Genomic DNA, 18,246 nt, shown 5'->3' with positions numbered 1-18,246 from the left:
AGATACGCCATTTCTGATAGCTCCGCGAAACACTCCTTGCTCTACCATAGTGGATTATTTTGTTGAAATTACTAAAAGAATACTTATTTTGTAATGGTAACCAAATTTTACATTGATATTTACAAAACGTGAGTAACCAAATAAATTTGTACTGTTAAATAAAAAAATTTTGTTCATCTTACAAAATAATATTGTATTTTGTAATTTTAACAAAGTAATCTAATGATAATCGGCGATTTGTGGATAATTCTCTTGTTTTGTTACCAATACTGTATCTTTTCTCTCAGTGTATTAAAAATGTTGCTGTTGTATCCAATAGAGATCATTTTTGTAATTGTGCGCAAGATGGTACAGAGAAAACTCGCTATAGACATGTCGCAATACGTTAGTTAATATATTAAGTTCATGTTGATGACAAATAGCTAATAAAACAGTCTTCAAAATATTTTTAATGCTAAATATTAATAACAGTCAGAATGTGAAAAAATATAATATCGGTTGTATAAAAATTTGAGATTCAAAAAGCAAATCAGTCTTAAAATTAGTTCCAATGTTAAATAAAATGATATCAGTCAGAATATAAAAATATTGGTAAAACAAAAGGTTTAAAATTGAAAAACACAAACAATATGTCGATATATGTACAGCAATAAGATAAATAAGCAAATTGCGATGGAACTTCCTTGACATCCAAAACGGTAATGATTATTTTTTTAATCTATGCTCTAATAAAAATGTATGGAAATGTATTATAAAATAAATGACAAAAATCTCAACTTTTTAATATAAATATATTATGTATTCAAGATTATTTATGTAAAGTTATATATTGTATAATGCATAAACTAATATCCAATAAACAAAATATTTATTTGTTCCATATTTTTGTAACGAATTAGTGAATCACAATGAAACTTTGCATAAGTTATTTTGAATATCTGAAGTACTTAATAAAAAAATTTAGATTTTTGTTATCATTTTTTTAACTGTAGTTTATAACAATAAAAATAGTAATAAATAAAATTAATAAACTATAAAAATGTGTTGTTCAATAAAAACGGAATATTTTTAACATGACTTATATTATATATATAATTTGTTTATATAGTATAAAAAAATATTATTGTAACACATTTATAAAAGTAATACCCATACACCTTTAAGAAAAATGTAATATTCGATACCTTTCTTATGCACTTGGCGTATATTTTTTCTTTTTTTAAAATGACTTTTTAGGGATCGGTATATAATGTATATAGAGATATATAATAACTTCTTTCAGGGATTATAAGTTCAAGAAAAAAATATAGATATAGTTCCTTTTGTGACATTGATTTATGTGACATTTTTCAAGAAGATAATAAATGTCAAATAAAATGATGAATAGAAAAAAAATGAATTCTTGGAATAATAGAACAAAGGGAAGATCAAAGATTTATTCGCGTCGCATGCTCCAACATACTCCTACTTCCACCAACCGTAGCTTCTACTACTCAAACGCGCTCGTTAGAATGAGTAGGAGCTATAGTAGAAACTTGTTGAAATATGGGACGCGAACAAACCTTTATATATATCAAAAGAAGCAACTCTAAAACTCTAAACACAATGCGAGGCAAAAGCGTTAAGAATAGCAATAGAAATGTTATAGAAATAAGCATATAATTGTCGCTTTCCGTTGCACAATACCGCGGAAGGAATAAAAATGCCAAACAATCTGATTTCGTACACATGTAGAATATTCTTATGTATATTCTTCTGTAGTATATTCTTCCATCTGCTTCAAGGTTACAAAACATACATACAGAATGAAAAATATGAACGCTAATTGGTAAGCTAGAAAGTGATAGATGCAAAATTCCAACTTGTCGGAAATTTATCGCTATTGCCTTATTTTGTGTTCCTATGTGCATTGACATATGCATTCCCGTATGTTGGATATTCCTCTGTTCCTATTATCGCTATCGCTGTTGTCTCGCATTGTGTTTAGGGCTTAAAAATGGTCAAATGTAGTAGATATAATGAATTCTTGTTTCTACCTGCACATACGATCATGTATTATTTATTTGAAAAAATATCTACTAAATGATTAAGAACGAGACTGGACTTCAATAGAAAGAAAGAGTTTCTTGATATTATAATAGAAATGAAGGGAAAGAAAAGTGAAGAAGAGAACGAATAGTAATAGGAAAAAGGTAAAGGAAACGTAGGATTTATATGCAGAATAATCATTATCATTGTCCAAATTCGTAAATCGGTAAATTCTGCCTTCGCTTCGTCGTGTGCACTCATGCATGGTTTACTGCTCCGCGGAATTTCCTGTGACTAGTGCATTCCATGTAGAATCTGTACATAAAACGCATTCGTACTATCTCCGTGTGAGTAGATGTGTAACATGAGGATTAACTATTGCAAATTCCAAGGGATTTTCTGTGCTTTGCGAAGTAACCAATTGCATTATAGGATATACTCGCGGTAATTTTCAAATTGTTAAAAAAAAGGTGAATCGTTAAATGTTGCGATATTCAATCGAAAGATTACGAAATGAAGTTATTTTATATAAGTTGCACGTTTTAGTAGTTGTAAAATATCGGAGATTGTACGAAATTGAAATTAAAAGACGCCTTGAAGATTTATGTACCTACATTTATATCACAAGAACAAGCAATAAGTTTTAAGTTATACATTTTAAAAGATTCTATTTAGGTAAACACAACTTGCGACACTTGCGTTAATTTACAGAGTAGACTGATTAATTGTTATATCTGAACAAAGGGTGTCCGGACATAGGCAAAAAGTATCTCTTGGTAAAGACATTATAACAACTCCATTTTCTTCGAGAGACGCGATATAGATCTATATTATTTTCGGCATTAGAAACATTATATTTGAAAATCGCCGCGGTATACTCTATCATATTAGGCGACGACATTTAAAATTCGGTTCGTTAAAAGTTGAATAAAATAAACGAATCGTCGAAAACAATGTTCGATCCACGCCTCCCTTCTTCGCTATCCGCGGATCGCTTTTAACGAGGAAAATTTAATTATAACTTCGAAGGCGAGATCTCTCAGCACGGCTTGTTAAAATGAACAAAGTATCCTCTATCGCGTATACACAGTCTTATACACGGTCATTCTATAAAGTGTAATTTTACAAATCCCGGAGGGAACACGCATAATCTCTTGAAACAATGCGGATTATATTAACGCTATACTTGTAACAGACGAGCCCGAGGAAAAACATGTCTCGTCCATTCTGTGGTTTGCTGCTAAATAAGTATCTATTACTGCCATCGCGGTTAAGAGAGCACCCATATACCTCCTCGCAATCCCATGAAACTCATTAAAATTTCATGATTGTTTTCCAACATAAGAAATCCATAAGAGAGCAGATTGAAGAAATTTTTTGCATTAAAAAATCATAAAATATGATATTTAAAAGTCTAAAGATATTCACAATTTGCATAAGAATAATCGATATCTGATTTAACTTTATTCTATATCTTCTTCGACTTTTTGTACATGAAGGCGAAAAGATTACCACGTTAATAAATTACCTCGAGGGTCGAAGGTGATGGCTAATCGAGTTAATAGCGTAACGCAAATACATTCGATACGTTAGTCGTGGAAAGGCATGGGTAAGGCGAACGCTGCGAAATTTCAGTCGTGAACTATTTTACGAGAGGGGGGTTGTGCAAATGTTTTCGGTTCCTGTTTCAGTCTTCGATTTGCCGGCGGCAACATCCCTCGCGCACAACACCGCGGTGTCACGTGGCAGGACATCGAAATTGCGCCATTAATTTAACGAGAGGGAGAAAGAGAGAGAACTGCCACACATTTTCCCTGTAATTTCCAGCCAGGCTGCTTGCCAGAGAATAGAGGGAAGCTTATGTTCCGCTGTGCTTCTAGGCCCGCGAGGCGCGTATCGTATCAATTTCCCCGGTCAAATAATTTCATTATTTTGATTTTCGCCGAAGGGAAAACGCTGAATAATGTCGATGGTGTCGTTATAACGGTACCGCAAGAGAATACGGAAGCTCGGTGTTGTAGATATTTGTTTATCTATACAATATTGATACACGTGTTACAATTTTAGAAATCGTACATTTTTACTTCATATCTGGATAGTATTTATATTGTAGTATGGGAAATATTAGTATAGGGAAAATATATTATATATTGACATTACAGAACGATAATAGTAATAACGACAATAATTATCATGACTAATGATACGCTATTATAACAATTCTCATTAAAATTGTCCTCGTTCGATCCGATCTTATAATTAAACTAGAATTGCTGTTGATTGTGAAATAAACGGAGTCCGCAGTGACGCATAAATTGTGAGAGAGCGCGCTTGCCGATAAAAGAAAATCTCTTCCATCTTTTGCTTATCAGCGTGTCGGCTACATCGATCCATTTTTCAGATTTTTCTTCTGGACCTTTGCGTAATGACGCTGAAAGGGTTCGATCTCGACTAAACTATACCGTCGTCTGCGGTCTGCGTTTGACAACGTCACGAGCTATATACAACGTAACGCGCAATCGATTGCATCCTATATCCAATCGAGAATCAACAGGCTTGGAATTATTATTTTAATGAATTCGCTTTGTACGCACTAACCTATACCTTTTGATCGCACGTGCCATCGTCACATTCGTGTTTGAAATCCGTGGCACGTGAGTTGGATTAGAAACGGTGCAGTGAATTCGCCATGCAAAAAGTGTAGCGCGTTTCCGTTTTCTCGAATCTTTCTTCCCTCCCATTCAGTGCCACCCGCTCTCGGATCGAGAGAGCGGACGTTAAAATTACTTCCATTTCGCCGCAGTGCGATCACGCTCGCAAAACGCCGCTTCGCGATCGAAGGCACGTTCCGGCGAGCGTGCCAATGTTCATAAAAATGTTCACGGTGTCGCCGGAACTTTAAACCGCCGTCTATTATTCCGACGAGGGATAGACGAGCCCCAACCGAAAGTTTCCCGATAAATCATCACGCCGAGGCTGAAGAGAAACAAGGGTAGAAAGCACGAGGGAAGTCGCGAAAGCAATAAATATTAATAGCGAATGGTTACTGCATAATCGATCAGAACTTTTCCAGAGTCATTCCGCTAGTTGAAACAACCCCGTCGAATACGTCCGGGTATACCGGATGTTCCAGATACTCGCATTCTTTTTCACGTGTTCATCTTTTGAAGTGTACTTTCTCCCAATGAAAGTATCGCAACGTGCCGACGTAATATTTCACTCGTAAATGATAAAAGATTGTAGCAGAAATTCAAGATTGAACTACGTACATTTCCATTGATTTCCGGAAATTAATGTTGCGTAATTATTTTTATAATTTTATATGTATATATAAAATATAAATCAAAATTTAAGACGGAATATTTTAAAATAAATCACACTCGAAAGAATTTAAAAATCACACAATCTCAAAACTTTACTAATTGTAAGGTCAAAAGTCGAACTAATCGAAGAAAAGAAGTCACCGATAATCTGGAACACCTTATATATAGTACGACGGACTTGGTGCAAGAAATGAGTTGCACTAGGAAACCTTTTTAAGTCACCCTTTGTTCATTCCGTCGGGGGAAGAAACAATTACCGGACTTTTTAAACACCCTAGCCTGACGCGATCCCGGGTCATCGCTCGTAGTTGAAGAAACGTAATTATCAGGGAAACCGTGCAAGAAGCTTCTCGTTTTGTCGCGAGTAAAACAATGGCTTTGTATGGCTGCAGCCATGCGTTCGCGGTAAAGTAATTGTTCCAGCATTAGCGTCGCCCGGTGCATTTTACTACAAGCGATTAGTTTGCTCGAATGCCACATTAACGATAATTATTATCGTCATTATCAACGGATTGAATTAAGAATTCAAGCATACTTTCTTTATTCTCGAATTGTTAAACGGAACTGAAACAATTGTTTCCTTTTTTTTTCTGAACGAAACAAGGCGCTTTACGAAGGTATAAATTCAACTGCGTGATGGTTTCTTTGACGGTGTTCTGCGAATTTGAAAGTCTAAAGCATTACCTCTTCATGCCGAAAATAATTAGCTACGTATACAGAAGGTAAGTAGAATCATATCAAGATTTTGATTAATTTGCTGCCGATCGCATTTTCCGCCACATTTAATATTTTCCCTTTATTTAATTTCTCATTATACACGCATATTTTATATTTTCACACATTCTCGTACATTTTACGCGCGATTTACATCGAGTGTTCTCACGCCATTGTATTCGCACCCGGTACAATATTATTATTCATAATATATATGTTATTATATTTGAAATCGGTATCATTGAAATTACTAATGTGCTGAGTTTACGATGACTCGATAAATATGTATAAGCGTTACAATGTGTATATCGATATTACAAACTAATGAGATTGCTGCAGTGAGTTTAATGCCAGATATTAGTTCAGAATTGTGTTTAATCATAATATATACCGAACACACAGCACCATGCGTATATGTGATTGTTTTCAAACACGTGATACGAGTAATTATCACGTTCCACGTCCCAGAGACACTGGAAGGCCGTGTGCATACTTTGTTGGAAGCGCTGGATTATGTATACTTGCGTCACTATCTTGTATCTAGTCGCAAACATAATCGTATCTCACAAACTAAACAAATATTCTTACGTCACGGCTTATCTCGGGCTGGATCATACGCCTAATAATAATTTTTTTAGATCTTATACAATTAATTTTACATAATTTTGCATAATCGTTATTAAACTCTCGTTCGGTCACCGTAAATGTTGATATTTATTTATGTTATACGTATATCATTAACTATTTGTTTGGCAAAGGTAATGGTATTTCATCCAACGCGTAAAAGGAATAAATTAGGTAGACATTTCGATGTACACATGAATACAACAGCGACCCATGTCATCTTTTTAAATGTGGAAAATGAAGGATACTTGTAATTTTTATAAAAGATCACAGTATATATATATATATGTATGTATAGGAGAGAGGGTGAGGAAAGTGAGACGGAAGTAAGGAGGGAGAAGTGGAATTCAATCTGAAATAAATTTCCATAATTTCAATACCTGTCGTAATCCTTTTTGCCGACAGCCTTCAGCACGTCGCTGGCAATTTCCAAACACAATTTTGATGTCTGATCTGGCTGGTATGATGTAATCGCCGATAATTTGATTTCCATTACGTCACGAACGATCTTGTCGACCGCCACTGCGTGAAAAGCTCTAAACGATTCCAGACGATAGGTGTTCTGATATCTCGGGATCTGACCAGACATTAAGAAGCGCTGTACCAATATTGTCCACAAGGACGGATACTTAACGCGACAATAAATCAGCGGAAAGATTCAACGACGATAATAAATAAAGTGGAAACGACTGCGCCATATTATAAGAGGATGCCGGTGTTGAAGAGTCATATAGGTAAAATATGTGATATGGAAAAGGTATACTTAATGAGATAAAATTTCAAAGTTGTATGAAAATTTTGGCACAGTTAATCGCAAACTTTTCCAAAAATTATTGAGCAAAATTTTTATCTCATTTCCTTTTTTTGGAAAAATCTCATTACAGGGAGAAGCGAGGCGATTCGCCTGGCGCATCGAGATTCACCTGTATTAAAACTTGTTCATTTTCTGCGCTCACTCAATTTATTTGCGTCCATCCAATTTATTCCACCGCGCTGGATGGAGAACGTACCTTAAGTCGATCCCCGCGTTTGTGAAAGAGTATGCCGGCCCCATTGAAACCAATCATGGAAAGCTTCGACAGCGTTTTTCTCTTGGTTTGGCTCTGTATCCGGAAATAAGAAACACGTACCATTTTAGATCCCATGGCGATACTTCGTAACGCTCGATATAACGCTCGACAAAAAGAAAAAGATATATATAAAAGCGGTTTCGCATAAATTTCTTAGACCCTCTGATTGATTTGAATATTTATAGCGGCCACTTTTCCTCTCTCAAAATATTAAATCGATAAGGAATACATATTGTATTAAAAAGCAGGGAAGGAAAATAAGATGGATACACACATCAGCATGAATATTATTTTCAGAATCGACACTTTTAGCTGTCGATTAAATTTCGAGAATCAAGAGAAATTAATGATACTTTTAGCAACTATCTGTAATGGATGTAATGTCTTTGAGAAATATATATGATATTTAAAAGTTACTAACCTGACACATCATATTTTTTTATTACTTTTGTATACATTTGATCACGTGTTTACCTCTAAATCCGTTGGCACTCTTACACCCAATCTTTGGACCAGATTCTGCCATAATTTACTCTTTGATACCGGCACCGAAGCGTCTTGTTTACTCTGGTGTTTATTCATTTTAAGTAGTCTCCAGTGACAGGTGACATAAACGAATTGTGCTCTAGAGGAGAGACCATTGCAAACGGCGGCACGGAACAAAGGACGCTCATCAAAAGAATTTCAGCCGCGTTACTGAAAGGAGGAAATTATTGCAATCTCCGTTCTTAGTTTCGCGAGCAATTTCGGCAAATAATTACGTGCGCTACGCCCGCGCCGCCATAAATCCTGCCGCAGAAACGTCCGCGCGTAATCTACGACGTTCAAATAGGACTGTGACAGAATTTCTAAGCGTTCTCTGTTGGATGATCCTTAAATTTTTTTTATGTTTGATCCGAGAAGATGGAACAACCGGTCCTAAATAATTAAGTTTAAAGCAGTCTCTAGTTAATTACGATAATTCCCAAATAAATTCGATTCGTATATAGAAGTTATAACAATAAAAACTATTAACTTTTGTTATATTTTTATTAAAAAATTATTTTACTTGAGATTTTTTATTCCATTTGATTCTATTTGTGTTTATTATTTACTTAACGCAACAACAATGATAATAGTGCTGAGTTCTGTGCCGGGCAGCGTCGTTCCCTGGTGTAACATGCATTCTTGCGAGTCTCACTCTTCGACACTGTCCGGACGGGAGCATTAAGTATCGGATTGAGATCGATATCGAGCGGGTTCGGCATCGTTGGGCATCGACACGGTTTGTCAATTGCAGATGATCCCACACCACAAACGAACCGCGTTTATCCGACGCTTGTGCCATTGCAAACACCGCGATCGATATAAGAGGAGTTACGCCCTCGAGCTTTGCTAAGCTTTGAACGGTAGAACGTTAAGTACTTCCTTTGACAAACTAAAGGAAATTTACCTACCTACCTACCCTCTCGGCTCAACTATGCTGAAAACACCTCGCTGGGGATTTATTTAGTAATCGCTGCAATATTCATATACTTTAACGAATCATGAACACAAGGTAAACGCAAAACGCGTTTCTTCCCGAGCGACTGAGCGACTGAGCTACTTTCGCGATCGATGGTTCGATTCGACAGAAATCACGATACTGTGTGACGCGTCGCGTCGCACACGTGATAAAAAGCATCTCGTCGAGAGTTTCGTTGTTGGGAACGCGCCGACCACTAATGAAATCATTAATGCCATCGTGATTATAATTTGCATTACAATGACGTCATTATTACCGTAGGTTATCATAAACCAAAGCTATTACAAAGCGGTGTCGACGGTGATATCGTCATTACTACTTCACGGTGCTTTATTTTAGCGCCGTATAATGATTTTAGTTAACTGCAATTTTCTTTCAACTTTTTCCGGGACCACTCACGCTGCTTGCGTGCATACAGAAATGCGAAATAAAGGCGAATGAGCCGTTTCGCTTCCGTTCAACGAAAAAGTTTGGAATTTTACTCTTTCCGGTTTTGTTCTTTTTTTTCGTTTTTTGACTGGATTCGGTAAAAGCAGAAGAGGATTGGATAAACAATCGACAGAATTTCCTGGACGATCAGTAGTTACGCGGCTAACTTTCACGAACGTGTCACAGAAACTCGTTGGTTAACTCGATAAAACTCTGGTCTCTTGCCGTACAAGCATCTAATGCAGCGGCAACTGCCCGATTTAGTTTCTTAGCGAAATTCTTATAGACGGTCGACCCCAAAACTTTCTTCGCTTGCTTTCCCGCGTATTTGACATCTGCAGATAATGCTAAAAATCAGTGCGCGTTGCGCACAAAGATACGACAGTATTTACTTCCCTCGAGATGTTAAATCGATCGTTAAGCGATCCGCAAACTAAACCGAAGCAAATGTTTTAGAAGAAATGAAATTGTCTAATACGATTTGGAAGATTTTGCTATTTGTGTGACGTTTTCAACCAGACACTCGCCAGCTACTCGGCGGCCGGATTTGAAATCGATATTTTCTCAGCGAGAAGATTGAATCCGACGTAATCCTCCTCGCGCAGCTGTTCAGTTCGAAGCGTTAAGTATTTTTGTGACTAAGCTTTGCTCACAATGCTAATCTTTCTCGCGCAGATCTCCGAGGCGATCCATTGTGCTATTTTTGGCAACGATTCGGAAACTATTATGTGCGGAGCCTAGATTCTGTGAATCGGACGGAGAAAAGAACAACCATGAATTTTCTTTTCCGTTTCTTTATAAACGTGTCTTGCATCCCATCCCACCCTATTCTATTCTTTTATATTGTATACAATCTCGCGGACACGCCACATACGTCCTCTCGCTTATAAGACTTGGACCATGGGCGAAACTCCTCGATAAAGGCTGCATTTGCGTGTATAGTGCATTCCACGAATAATTCAACTTGCTTGGCGTGGTTTATACGGTTCACGTACCACTTTGCAAGCCGAATCGCGACTAGCGCCAAACAACGTTGTTATTGATTAAACTTCGACGCGAATTGCGAAGTAAAAGTACCGAAAGAGTTTCTCTAACCCCTTTAGCTATTTACCTTCTCAATATGCATGTTCCTCAGTCCTTACGTTACGATTGTTCTTGAAGTGTAAAGAGTTAAGAATATAATAAAGTGTCGGAGATGTGGAAACGCGATAGAGCGGTGTCGCAACACCAATTACACGAGGCTCGAGGCGATGCGATGGGTTTTTCGCGGCTTTTGCGGAACCACGCGGTGCGCCAGGATTTTCCACGGAAATATCCGGGAAAATTGCTTTGCGCTCAAAAGCTTCACGCGATTATGGCGTAAACTCGTTCATTAGGGTGATACTCGCGTGGACGATAGCTCAAGCGCGCGTTCAAAAATTTCATCATCCAACCTAACTCGCGCGATCTCACGTAACTCTCTCGCCGAGATGGAACTCTGAGACCATGTTACACCGACACATCGTGACGTTTCCTGGCTGTCGCAGCAAAAGACGAAAATTTGCAAACGAAGTTTACGAAACGCTACACAGTTGCAAGTCTCTCGTTCCAATCCGGATATTTTATTTGAAAATCTTTTTCGAATCTCTCTTTCTAAAACACTTTTTTACGTCTTATTGTGTATAACTTTTACCACAAATTTGTTATACATGGCATATTTTTATATTGCATTCAATTGTTTATAAAAAAAAAATCAATCGTACTACGTATTAAAATATCACGAACATTCCCGATTCGGCGATTAATCGAATGTCAAACCTTTCCATTTTCATTTACATCATCGTAGATAACGATCTGTCATCTTTTAATATCCCAAATATCCGTATCATACAATCGAAAAAACTAAATATGATAATAAATATTTGTTTGAATAGTTTTAAAGAAATATTTACTAAATATAAACATACATTTATTTGATAGAAAAGCCATTAATTTGATTTTACTCAATCATTTTTTATTGAATAAATATTAATTCACTTAGGTAAATATTTACTTAGTATACTACTCGTAGAAATACGTATTAAGATTTGTATTAAATTTGTTTGCGTGTAGCGCGAAGCTTTTTCAATTTGTCTACGACAAAGCTTACGTTTCTTGCTAGATTGTTTCTCCCCGGAAAGATATCGTAAGCACGTGGGGAATAAGAGAGCACGACGCGGACGGTTCGACGGTAGAGCAAGTGGTGGAGATCGACGTTACGTCCGCCATGAATTTGCATCGCATCGAACGGCGACTACGCTTCGCCTAACAGATGCTCCCGCGCGCGATTTGCATAAAATGAGACCGGACAGGATCAAGGCAGAGCTCGGACTAGAAGAGCTCCCTCTCCGGTGGTCGAATCAGATTCCCGGCTCTGAAGAAAGCTCACGGCTCACCGTTCCATTATCGGCGCAGGTAACGGCGATTCTGGGATTCTCCAGTCAGATCAGACAGCGCCGTCGAGTAAAAAAGAAGGGCAATGCGTTAACCCTTTGACCCGGCGCGGCGAATGCGCGTCACGCGCGTGCTTTTACGGATTACGCTTTTCCGATTCCTGCACTTAACGCCAGGATGCCCGTTGGGTTGCACGATTTTATATTGGATCGTTGAGTCTAGCGAGATATCTCGCGACAGTTTACAACTTTAAGCCTGGTGCAATTGTACTTTGCCACGGCGCAGCGCTTCTAGACATAATTACGCAAATTATGTGCATCCGTAATTTTCTCTTTCAATTTTATTAGACTACGACGACGAAGGAATAAATCGATTTCGACGAGCTCGGCTGGAAGTGCGTTAAGAGATAATTTGAGATCAACTTTCTATAATAATTTATTATTGAATTTATGATTAAATTTCTTATTAAATTTATAATATTATACGATTACTGTCCCTCTCTTGACTTGCTCGGCACATTTTACCTTTGCACGAAAGAATTCTCGGTCGCAGTAGATGATCAACAGGAGAGATAATAATATATAATAATTTACATATAAACAGACAAATTGTATAACTCCAAAAGATTTATTACATTACATACACATTACATTCGTACTGACATCTCGACATCGGGGTATTCTATAGCGATCGTTATAAAGTCCAAAGAGTCCGAGCCAATGAAAATCCGTCAAAGAAATGATTCCGAATTAGCATCAATCATGTGAAACGTCCGTAGGAAAGAGATAGAGAGAGAGAGAGAGAGAGAGAGAGAGAGAGAGAGAAAAAGAACAACTCGGCTTTACTGCAATGATACGCTGCGCCGCCGGACACACCGGTGTCATCGATCCCTCTCCATCGTAGCGTGCATTCGTGCGGTCGCCTCAGGGAGTGAATTCGGGAGGAATTCGCAAGAGATTGGTGGCATGTCGCTCACCGGAACATCGTATCGACGAGGAAAATCAGGACGAGTAGAACAAGTCTCCTATTTACATCACCGGTGCCGCCGTGTTGCATCGCAGCTGGATGCTCCCCTGAAAAAGAGAATTACACCGGACGACTAAGGTGTCTCTTTTGTGTCGCTTCCTGGGATCTTTACGCGTTTCAATCTCGTCGATCCTTCTCGGATCCTCGCTAACGAACATTAAATTTATTAACGGCCCGTCGCAAAGTAGTAGCACGGAAAAAACGAAGAGCACTTCACGCGGAAGGATCCTCGAGGATTTAAGAGAATCGTCGCGTCGGCCGTCGTCCCAAAAAAGAGAGAGACAAGAAAAATTATTTACAGGTCAGTCATCTCTCTCGTTATCAAATATGAAAAATATCGTTGGATAATTTGAATCGTCTCGTAATATATGCACTATTTATTGTCGCAACGAACGAGCAAATAAACTATTATTGAATGTCGTATAATTGAAAACGTTTCTCTCTCTATCGCAATATCTAAACAATTGCTGTAGAGATAATTAATATTTTAATATAAACCGCATTATTTGTATCAAATATATTAATATAATGAATAGAGAGAGAAGGAGAAATCTGGGAGATTGCGAGTGCGAATTAAAACAAATGTATGTCCTTATCGCGAAACGCGCTCGGGGAGTAATTTCGCAATGTAGTACATTACGCTTTTCCCTCGCTCGCTCGCTCGATCGCAAAGCGGCGCGGCGGAGAATTTCGAAATGAGCCGTCGCAATCCCCCCGTCGCAACCCCCACCTCCGCTATACCGGTATTTTGCTCACCGTTTAGCACGTGCACCATGATGCTCGCCGGGGTGACTTTGTTCGAAGCGCATGTATAATTACCGCTATCCTCAATTTGAGCACGCGTTATTAGGAGCTTGCTGGTGGTACCACTCTTACCCTTCTCCGTCTCCAGCGATACGCCACCCCTGTCGAACGTAACACACGTAAGAGCGTTACTTCCGAGAATTGACTTGCGAAAGTTTTCATCAAAATCCACATGTGTGTGTGTGTGTGTGTGTGCGCGCGCGCTTGTATGCGTGGTTTATTTCGACGTTTGACGCGGATCGCGTCATCCCGCGTTTCGCCAATCCGACGTCAATCCAATTTTCCGATCGACCGCATTAAAATTCACTCGCTATACCGGCATCAGCGATTCTTGAAGAATAGAGAATCAGAATTGGCGCAAACTGTCGAAAACTAATTGTAAGTAATGTTTACTGGTACGACGCATATTTGCGTGCGAGCAGAAGCGATTTCGAAAGCGACGCGCGACGGGAGAGATTACTCCGATTAGATACGATTGTTCGTTCCACCGCGATATTAGTGGCAGTGTTCGAGCGACGATTCCATCAGCTAATTGTGTATTTCACAAAGGTATAATCACCGAGTGTTTCCGACTGTACCTTGGACCATCGAAATCGATCACCGCGCCGGAATGGTACCAGGTCACATTGCTCGGAGGCAGATCCTGTAGCTCTATAACGCAGGTCAAGCTGATTGTGCTGCCCGTCTTGATGAACAACTCCCGGGAAGGCGTGATGCTCGCCTGTATATCTGATAGAAACAGCAATAACGACGAGAAGAGGAGAAGAATGAAAAATCGAAACAGAGCGCATCGCTCGCGCTCTCGCGCGATTGGCTTTATTACTGCACTCGAGAAACGACGCGCGAGATCGTATTATACTATCCACGTCGAATTCTACCTTGGAAAATGGATTCTCTTTCATTTCGAAAAGCTCAGCGAATCGTCGTCGACGTGGTCGACGTTGTCGGCGATTCGCGAGAGACGTGATGAGGGGGGGTTAAAACAATTGGTTCCTACCGGCTCTGGGCCGGGCCGCGAATGGCGAACGGCGAAAGACGCCCGGGGAGATCTTTAAGCGCGATTTATGGGTCTCGCAAAGACGCGCGCGTAGAGAAACTCACCCAAAACCTTCAGTGTCACGGCACTATATATCTTCGGTTCTGTATTAACCTGACACTCGTAAATGCCGGCGTCCCGCGGTTGCACGTAATCTATTCGCAGATTCCAGTCGTCGGTCTCCGGATTGCCGACTACCGTAAATCTTGCGTCGCTCGTGTAAGTCACCGACATGGACGTCAGGATGTGTAGGTCCCTTTTTCGGATCCAAGATACCTGGTCCAACATACACACGCGCGAGGTGCCACGAATGAGGCGCAGGTAATTGCAGTTTGCCCTCAACCCCTTCGCTGCTTCTACCGCTATTACTGCTGCTGCTGCTGCTGCCGCTGCTACTGCTTCAACCCGTCCGCACGCTCGTTCCTTACCTCACATTATAATGAAGTTTTCCGTCGATCTTGTCGAGACTTTATGGACCCGAGAGAATTTAGAGATACAAAGACGTAATTAACAAGTCCGACGGGAAAATTTCAATTTCTTTCGAAACATTTGGAACACGTCAACATTTAGAAAAATGAAGGGTTCTAGAGTTGGGAAATTGTACAGGACTATGAGGAAGCGAATATATCCTTCCTTTTTAGACTACACAGTGTTGTCGTAAAGGCGATTCATTCTAAAGAAGGCGTCCCAAGTGATAAGAATATCGATTTCGGCTTTTTGGCACCGGTTCGTGAGTAAGAAAATGCTGAGGCTTTCACTTTTTTCAGACGTACCCTCTCCTATTCTTCTCCCGTAAAAAAGTTACGACAAAGAAACCCGTTTTTAAAACTCTATAATCGAATCTAAATGAACACTCTAATGAACACGTTACGCTTGACTTGCCAGCAGCGAAGGGGTTGCGCGAGCACATAAAATTATTGCAAACACGCGAGATCAATGAGATCAAGCAGTGCTCTAATGAGACTCACAGTTCTGTTTCCTAGATTTTTAACACGACATAATAGAACGGCGGCCTGCCCTATGGCCACCGTTAATTTTTGCGGCGTGTCTTTGAAAAAATAGGTCTTCTTTGGGCCGCGCTGCGACTTTTCCCCTTTGCCGAACGTGTCGTCGTTGAGATGAAAGAGTGCTGAAATAGACATAAACTATGTGTTGACATCCTATTATTATCTCCTCCGGTGACGTTCTTTCGTAGGAAAGAATTACAGAGTGCGGTTTACAAAATGAACTCAAAGTCTCCGATAAAAAATATCTGAATGTTTTCAATACGGAATATTGATGCATGAACAGTTTATTTTACATACATTTGCACATTCGTAGATAATCATTTTTTAAAAGTACAATTAATATTAAATAACCACGTTATATTAGATAATTAAATAAAAATCATAGACTTTACGTACATATTTAATTTGGCTTACTTTTTTATTTATTTAATATATTTCAAAATTTTAATATTTTTTTTTAACGGAAAATAACATGCATGAATATATTTTTAATTCGACCAATTCATATTATTCTTGATATATGTATAACAGTATGATAGTAAGAACATCAAGTTTAAGTAACTTTGGAAAGCAAAACAGTAATTTAATAGACTTGAGAAATTAATAATATTACTATTGTTATTTTATGAACTCACAATATATTATACTACTCTTGGAAGGAAACACTAAAACTATGTTAGAAAATTGAAAAAATATATTTAAATAAATAATCTTTGTCATAATTTTCGTTTTTTAATCATGATTTTTCGTTTAAATTTCATTTTCTCTAAAAAAAAATTGTTAATTATATTCTCTACCAGGTACAATTTTTTGTTAAAGATTATAGACCTTTCAATCGCTTTAATTGTTAATTAATTTCTCTTCTAGTTCTAGCTTCAAAAAATACATGTATACCTATTAACTATTGAGAATAAAAGTAAATACTTATAACTCTCTCGAAAGTATAATCTTGAATTAACGTTAATTGTGATTAATTAATTTCCTATTTTCGTCTGTACTACAAAACCCAAAGATGGAAAAATAAAAAAAATGTAAAATACAAAATTAAAAGAAAACATGAAATGTAGAATAAGAATTATAAAATTATACAGAATTAAATATAATCATCAGCGAATTTCAGTTCGTTTATGCAAACTTTCTTTCCGCGACAAAAATTAATTTAAAAAATGAATATAAATAAAAAAGTTCTTTTGTTATACTTTTATTTTAAAAAGGCTGAATAAAAAATTTAACTTTGTGAAATCAAATTTTTATTAAATTTGAATATAGTTGTAAGTTTGATCTCTAATTTTGGCGAACGATGCATCGAAAATTTCGTTCTGAAATGTATTACGAACAGCATATTTCGATTTTATCCTCTTAGCCCAACAGCGGGAAAAATTCAATAATAAAAATGATTTACGCCACTCTCTCTCTCGGTGCACTCTCTTCGCGCGACCGAAATTACTTGGAGTACAACTGAAATTACGTGGCGTAGCACAGAGTTGCGGACACAAAAGGGTATCGGGGGGCCGGAAGAGAGTTCTCTGGAAATGTGTGTGTGTGTGTGGAAGGGGTAAAGGGGTCGGGAAGGAAGCACGGGACATTTACCGATGCCGCGTTCGCTGTGAAGTGGTTCCGCGTGTAACAGGTATCCGATTCCCAGGAGCAGCAAGGCCATGCCGTGGAACGGGGCCATCTTTCACTTCGCGCACATCTCCCGAGATCTAATTCACGCGCCACGCCGTTCCGCGCCCGATAGCGACCTGCCCACTACCGTCCGATCCGAATGATCGCTCTCTATTCGCGGCCCTTCCGGTGAGTGAAACACCCGCGGGATCACACCGATCGTTGGCATAATGCCGTCACTGCCGCTCGTATTGATGTGTCCTCGCTTTTCACATTACCGCGAACCGAGATCGTTTTCACCGTTCTCGCAAGATCGGAAGATCGTCCCCATAATTATAGCCGGTCTCTTATTACGTTTTTTAATTATTGGAAATTATTGTTGTTAAAAATTATATTAAAAACAAAAACGAAGCAGATCGCTTAATTAGATAAGAATCGCTAACGACACGCTCGTCCTTTCGATCTCCGCGCGATTCAACGCGCAACTCGAGCGCGATCGCACGGAGCGTTAAAGCAGTCAGGGGTAGTGCGACACGGTTGCGGGCCGAGCACTGAATTTCGCTCCTCGCGGGGGATGGGAAAAAGCTCGGAAATCCTGACACGGTGGTGGCGCCGTGCCCGTTCCATCAGGGCACGTGCGATTGCGCCGAGAGGTCCCCGG

At 38.7% G+C, this 18,246-nt stretch overlaps 2 protein-coding genes across 2 annotated transcripts; both read right to left on the bottom strand.

Moving 5' to 3' along the window:
* Positions 1–6,180: 6,180 nt before the first annotated feature.
* On the bottom strand, positions 6,181–8,519 carry LOC108762869 (tctex1 domain-containing protein 2). Its single transcript, XM_018510080.1, has 4 exons — positions 8,234–8,519; positions 7,700–7,792; positions 7,070–7,266; positions 6,181–6,605 (listed from the first exon to the last, which is right to left on the bottom strand). Exons 1-4 carry the CDS (start codon positions 8,339–8,341, stop codon positions 6,440–6,442), a joined length of 564 nt encoding a protein of 187 aa, XP_018365582.1. The 5' UTR covers positions 8,342–8,519; the 3' UTR covers positions 6,181–6,439.
* Positions 8,520–13,067: 4,548 nt separating this feature from the next.
* Positions 13,068–18,124, bottom strand: LOC108762865 (junctional adhesion molecule B). The gene is made up of 6 exons (XM_018510076.1): positions 17,568–18,124; positions 15,939–16,099; positions 15,036–15,246; positions 14,513–14,663; positions 13,887–14,035; positions 13,068–13,177 (listed from the first exon to the last, which is right to left on the bottom strand). Exons 1-6 carry the CDS (start codon positions 17,653–17,655, stop codon positions 13,077–13,079), a joined length of 861 nt encoding a protein of 286 aa, XP_018365578.1. The 5' UTR covers positions 17,656–18,124; the 3' UTR covers positions 13,068–13,076.
* Positions 18,125–18,246: the final 122 nt, after the last annotated feature.

Source organism: Trachymyrmex cornetzi, unplaced genomic scaffold (genome assembly GCF_001594075.2).
Source record: "Trachymyrmex cornetzi isolate Tcor2-1 unplaced genomic scaffold, Tcor1.1 scaffold324, whole genome shotgun sequence".
NCBI lineage: Eukaryota > Metazoa > Arthropoda > Insecta > Hymenoptera > Formicidae > Trachymyrmex > Trachymyrmex cornetzi.
This window is presented reverse-complemented; position numbering and strand designations above follow the sequence as displayed.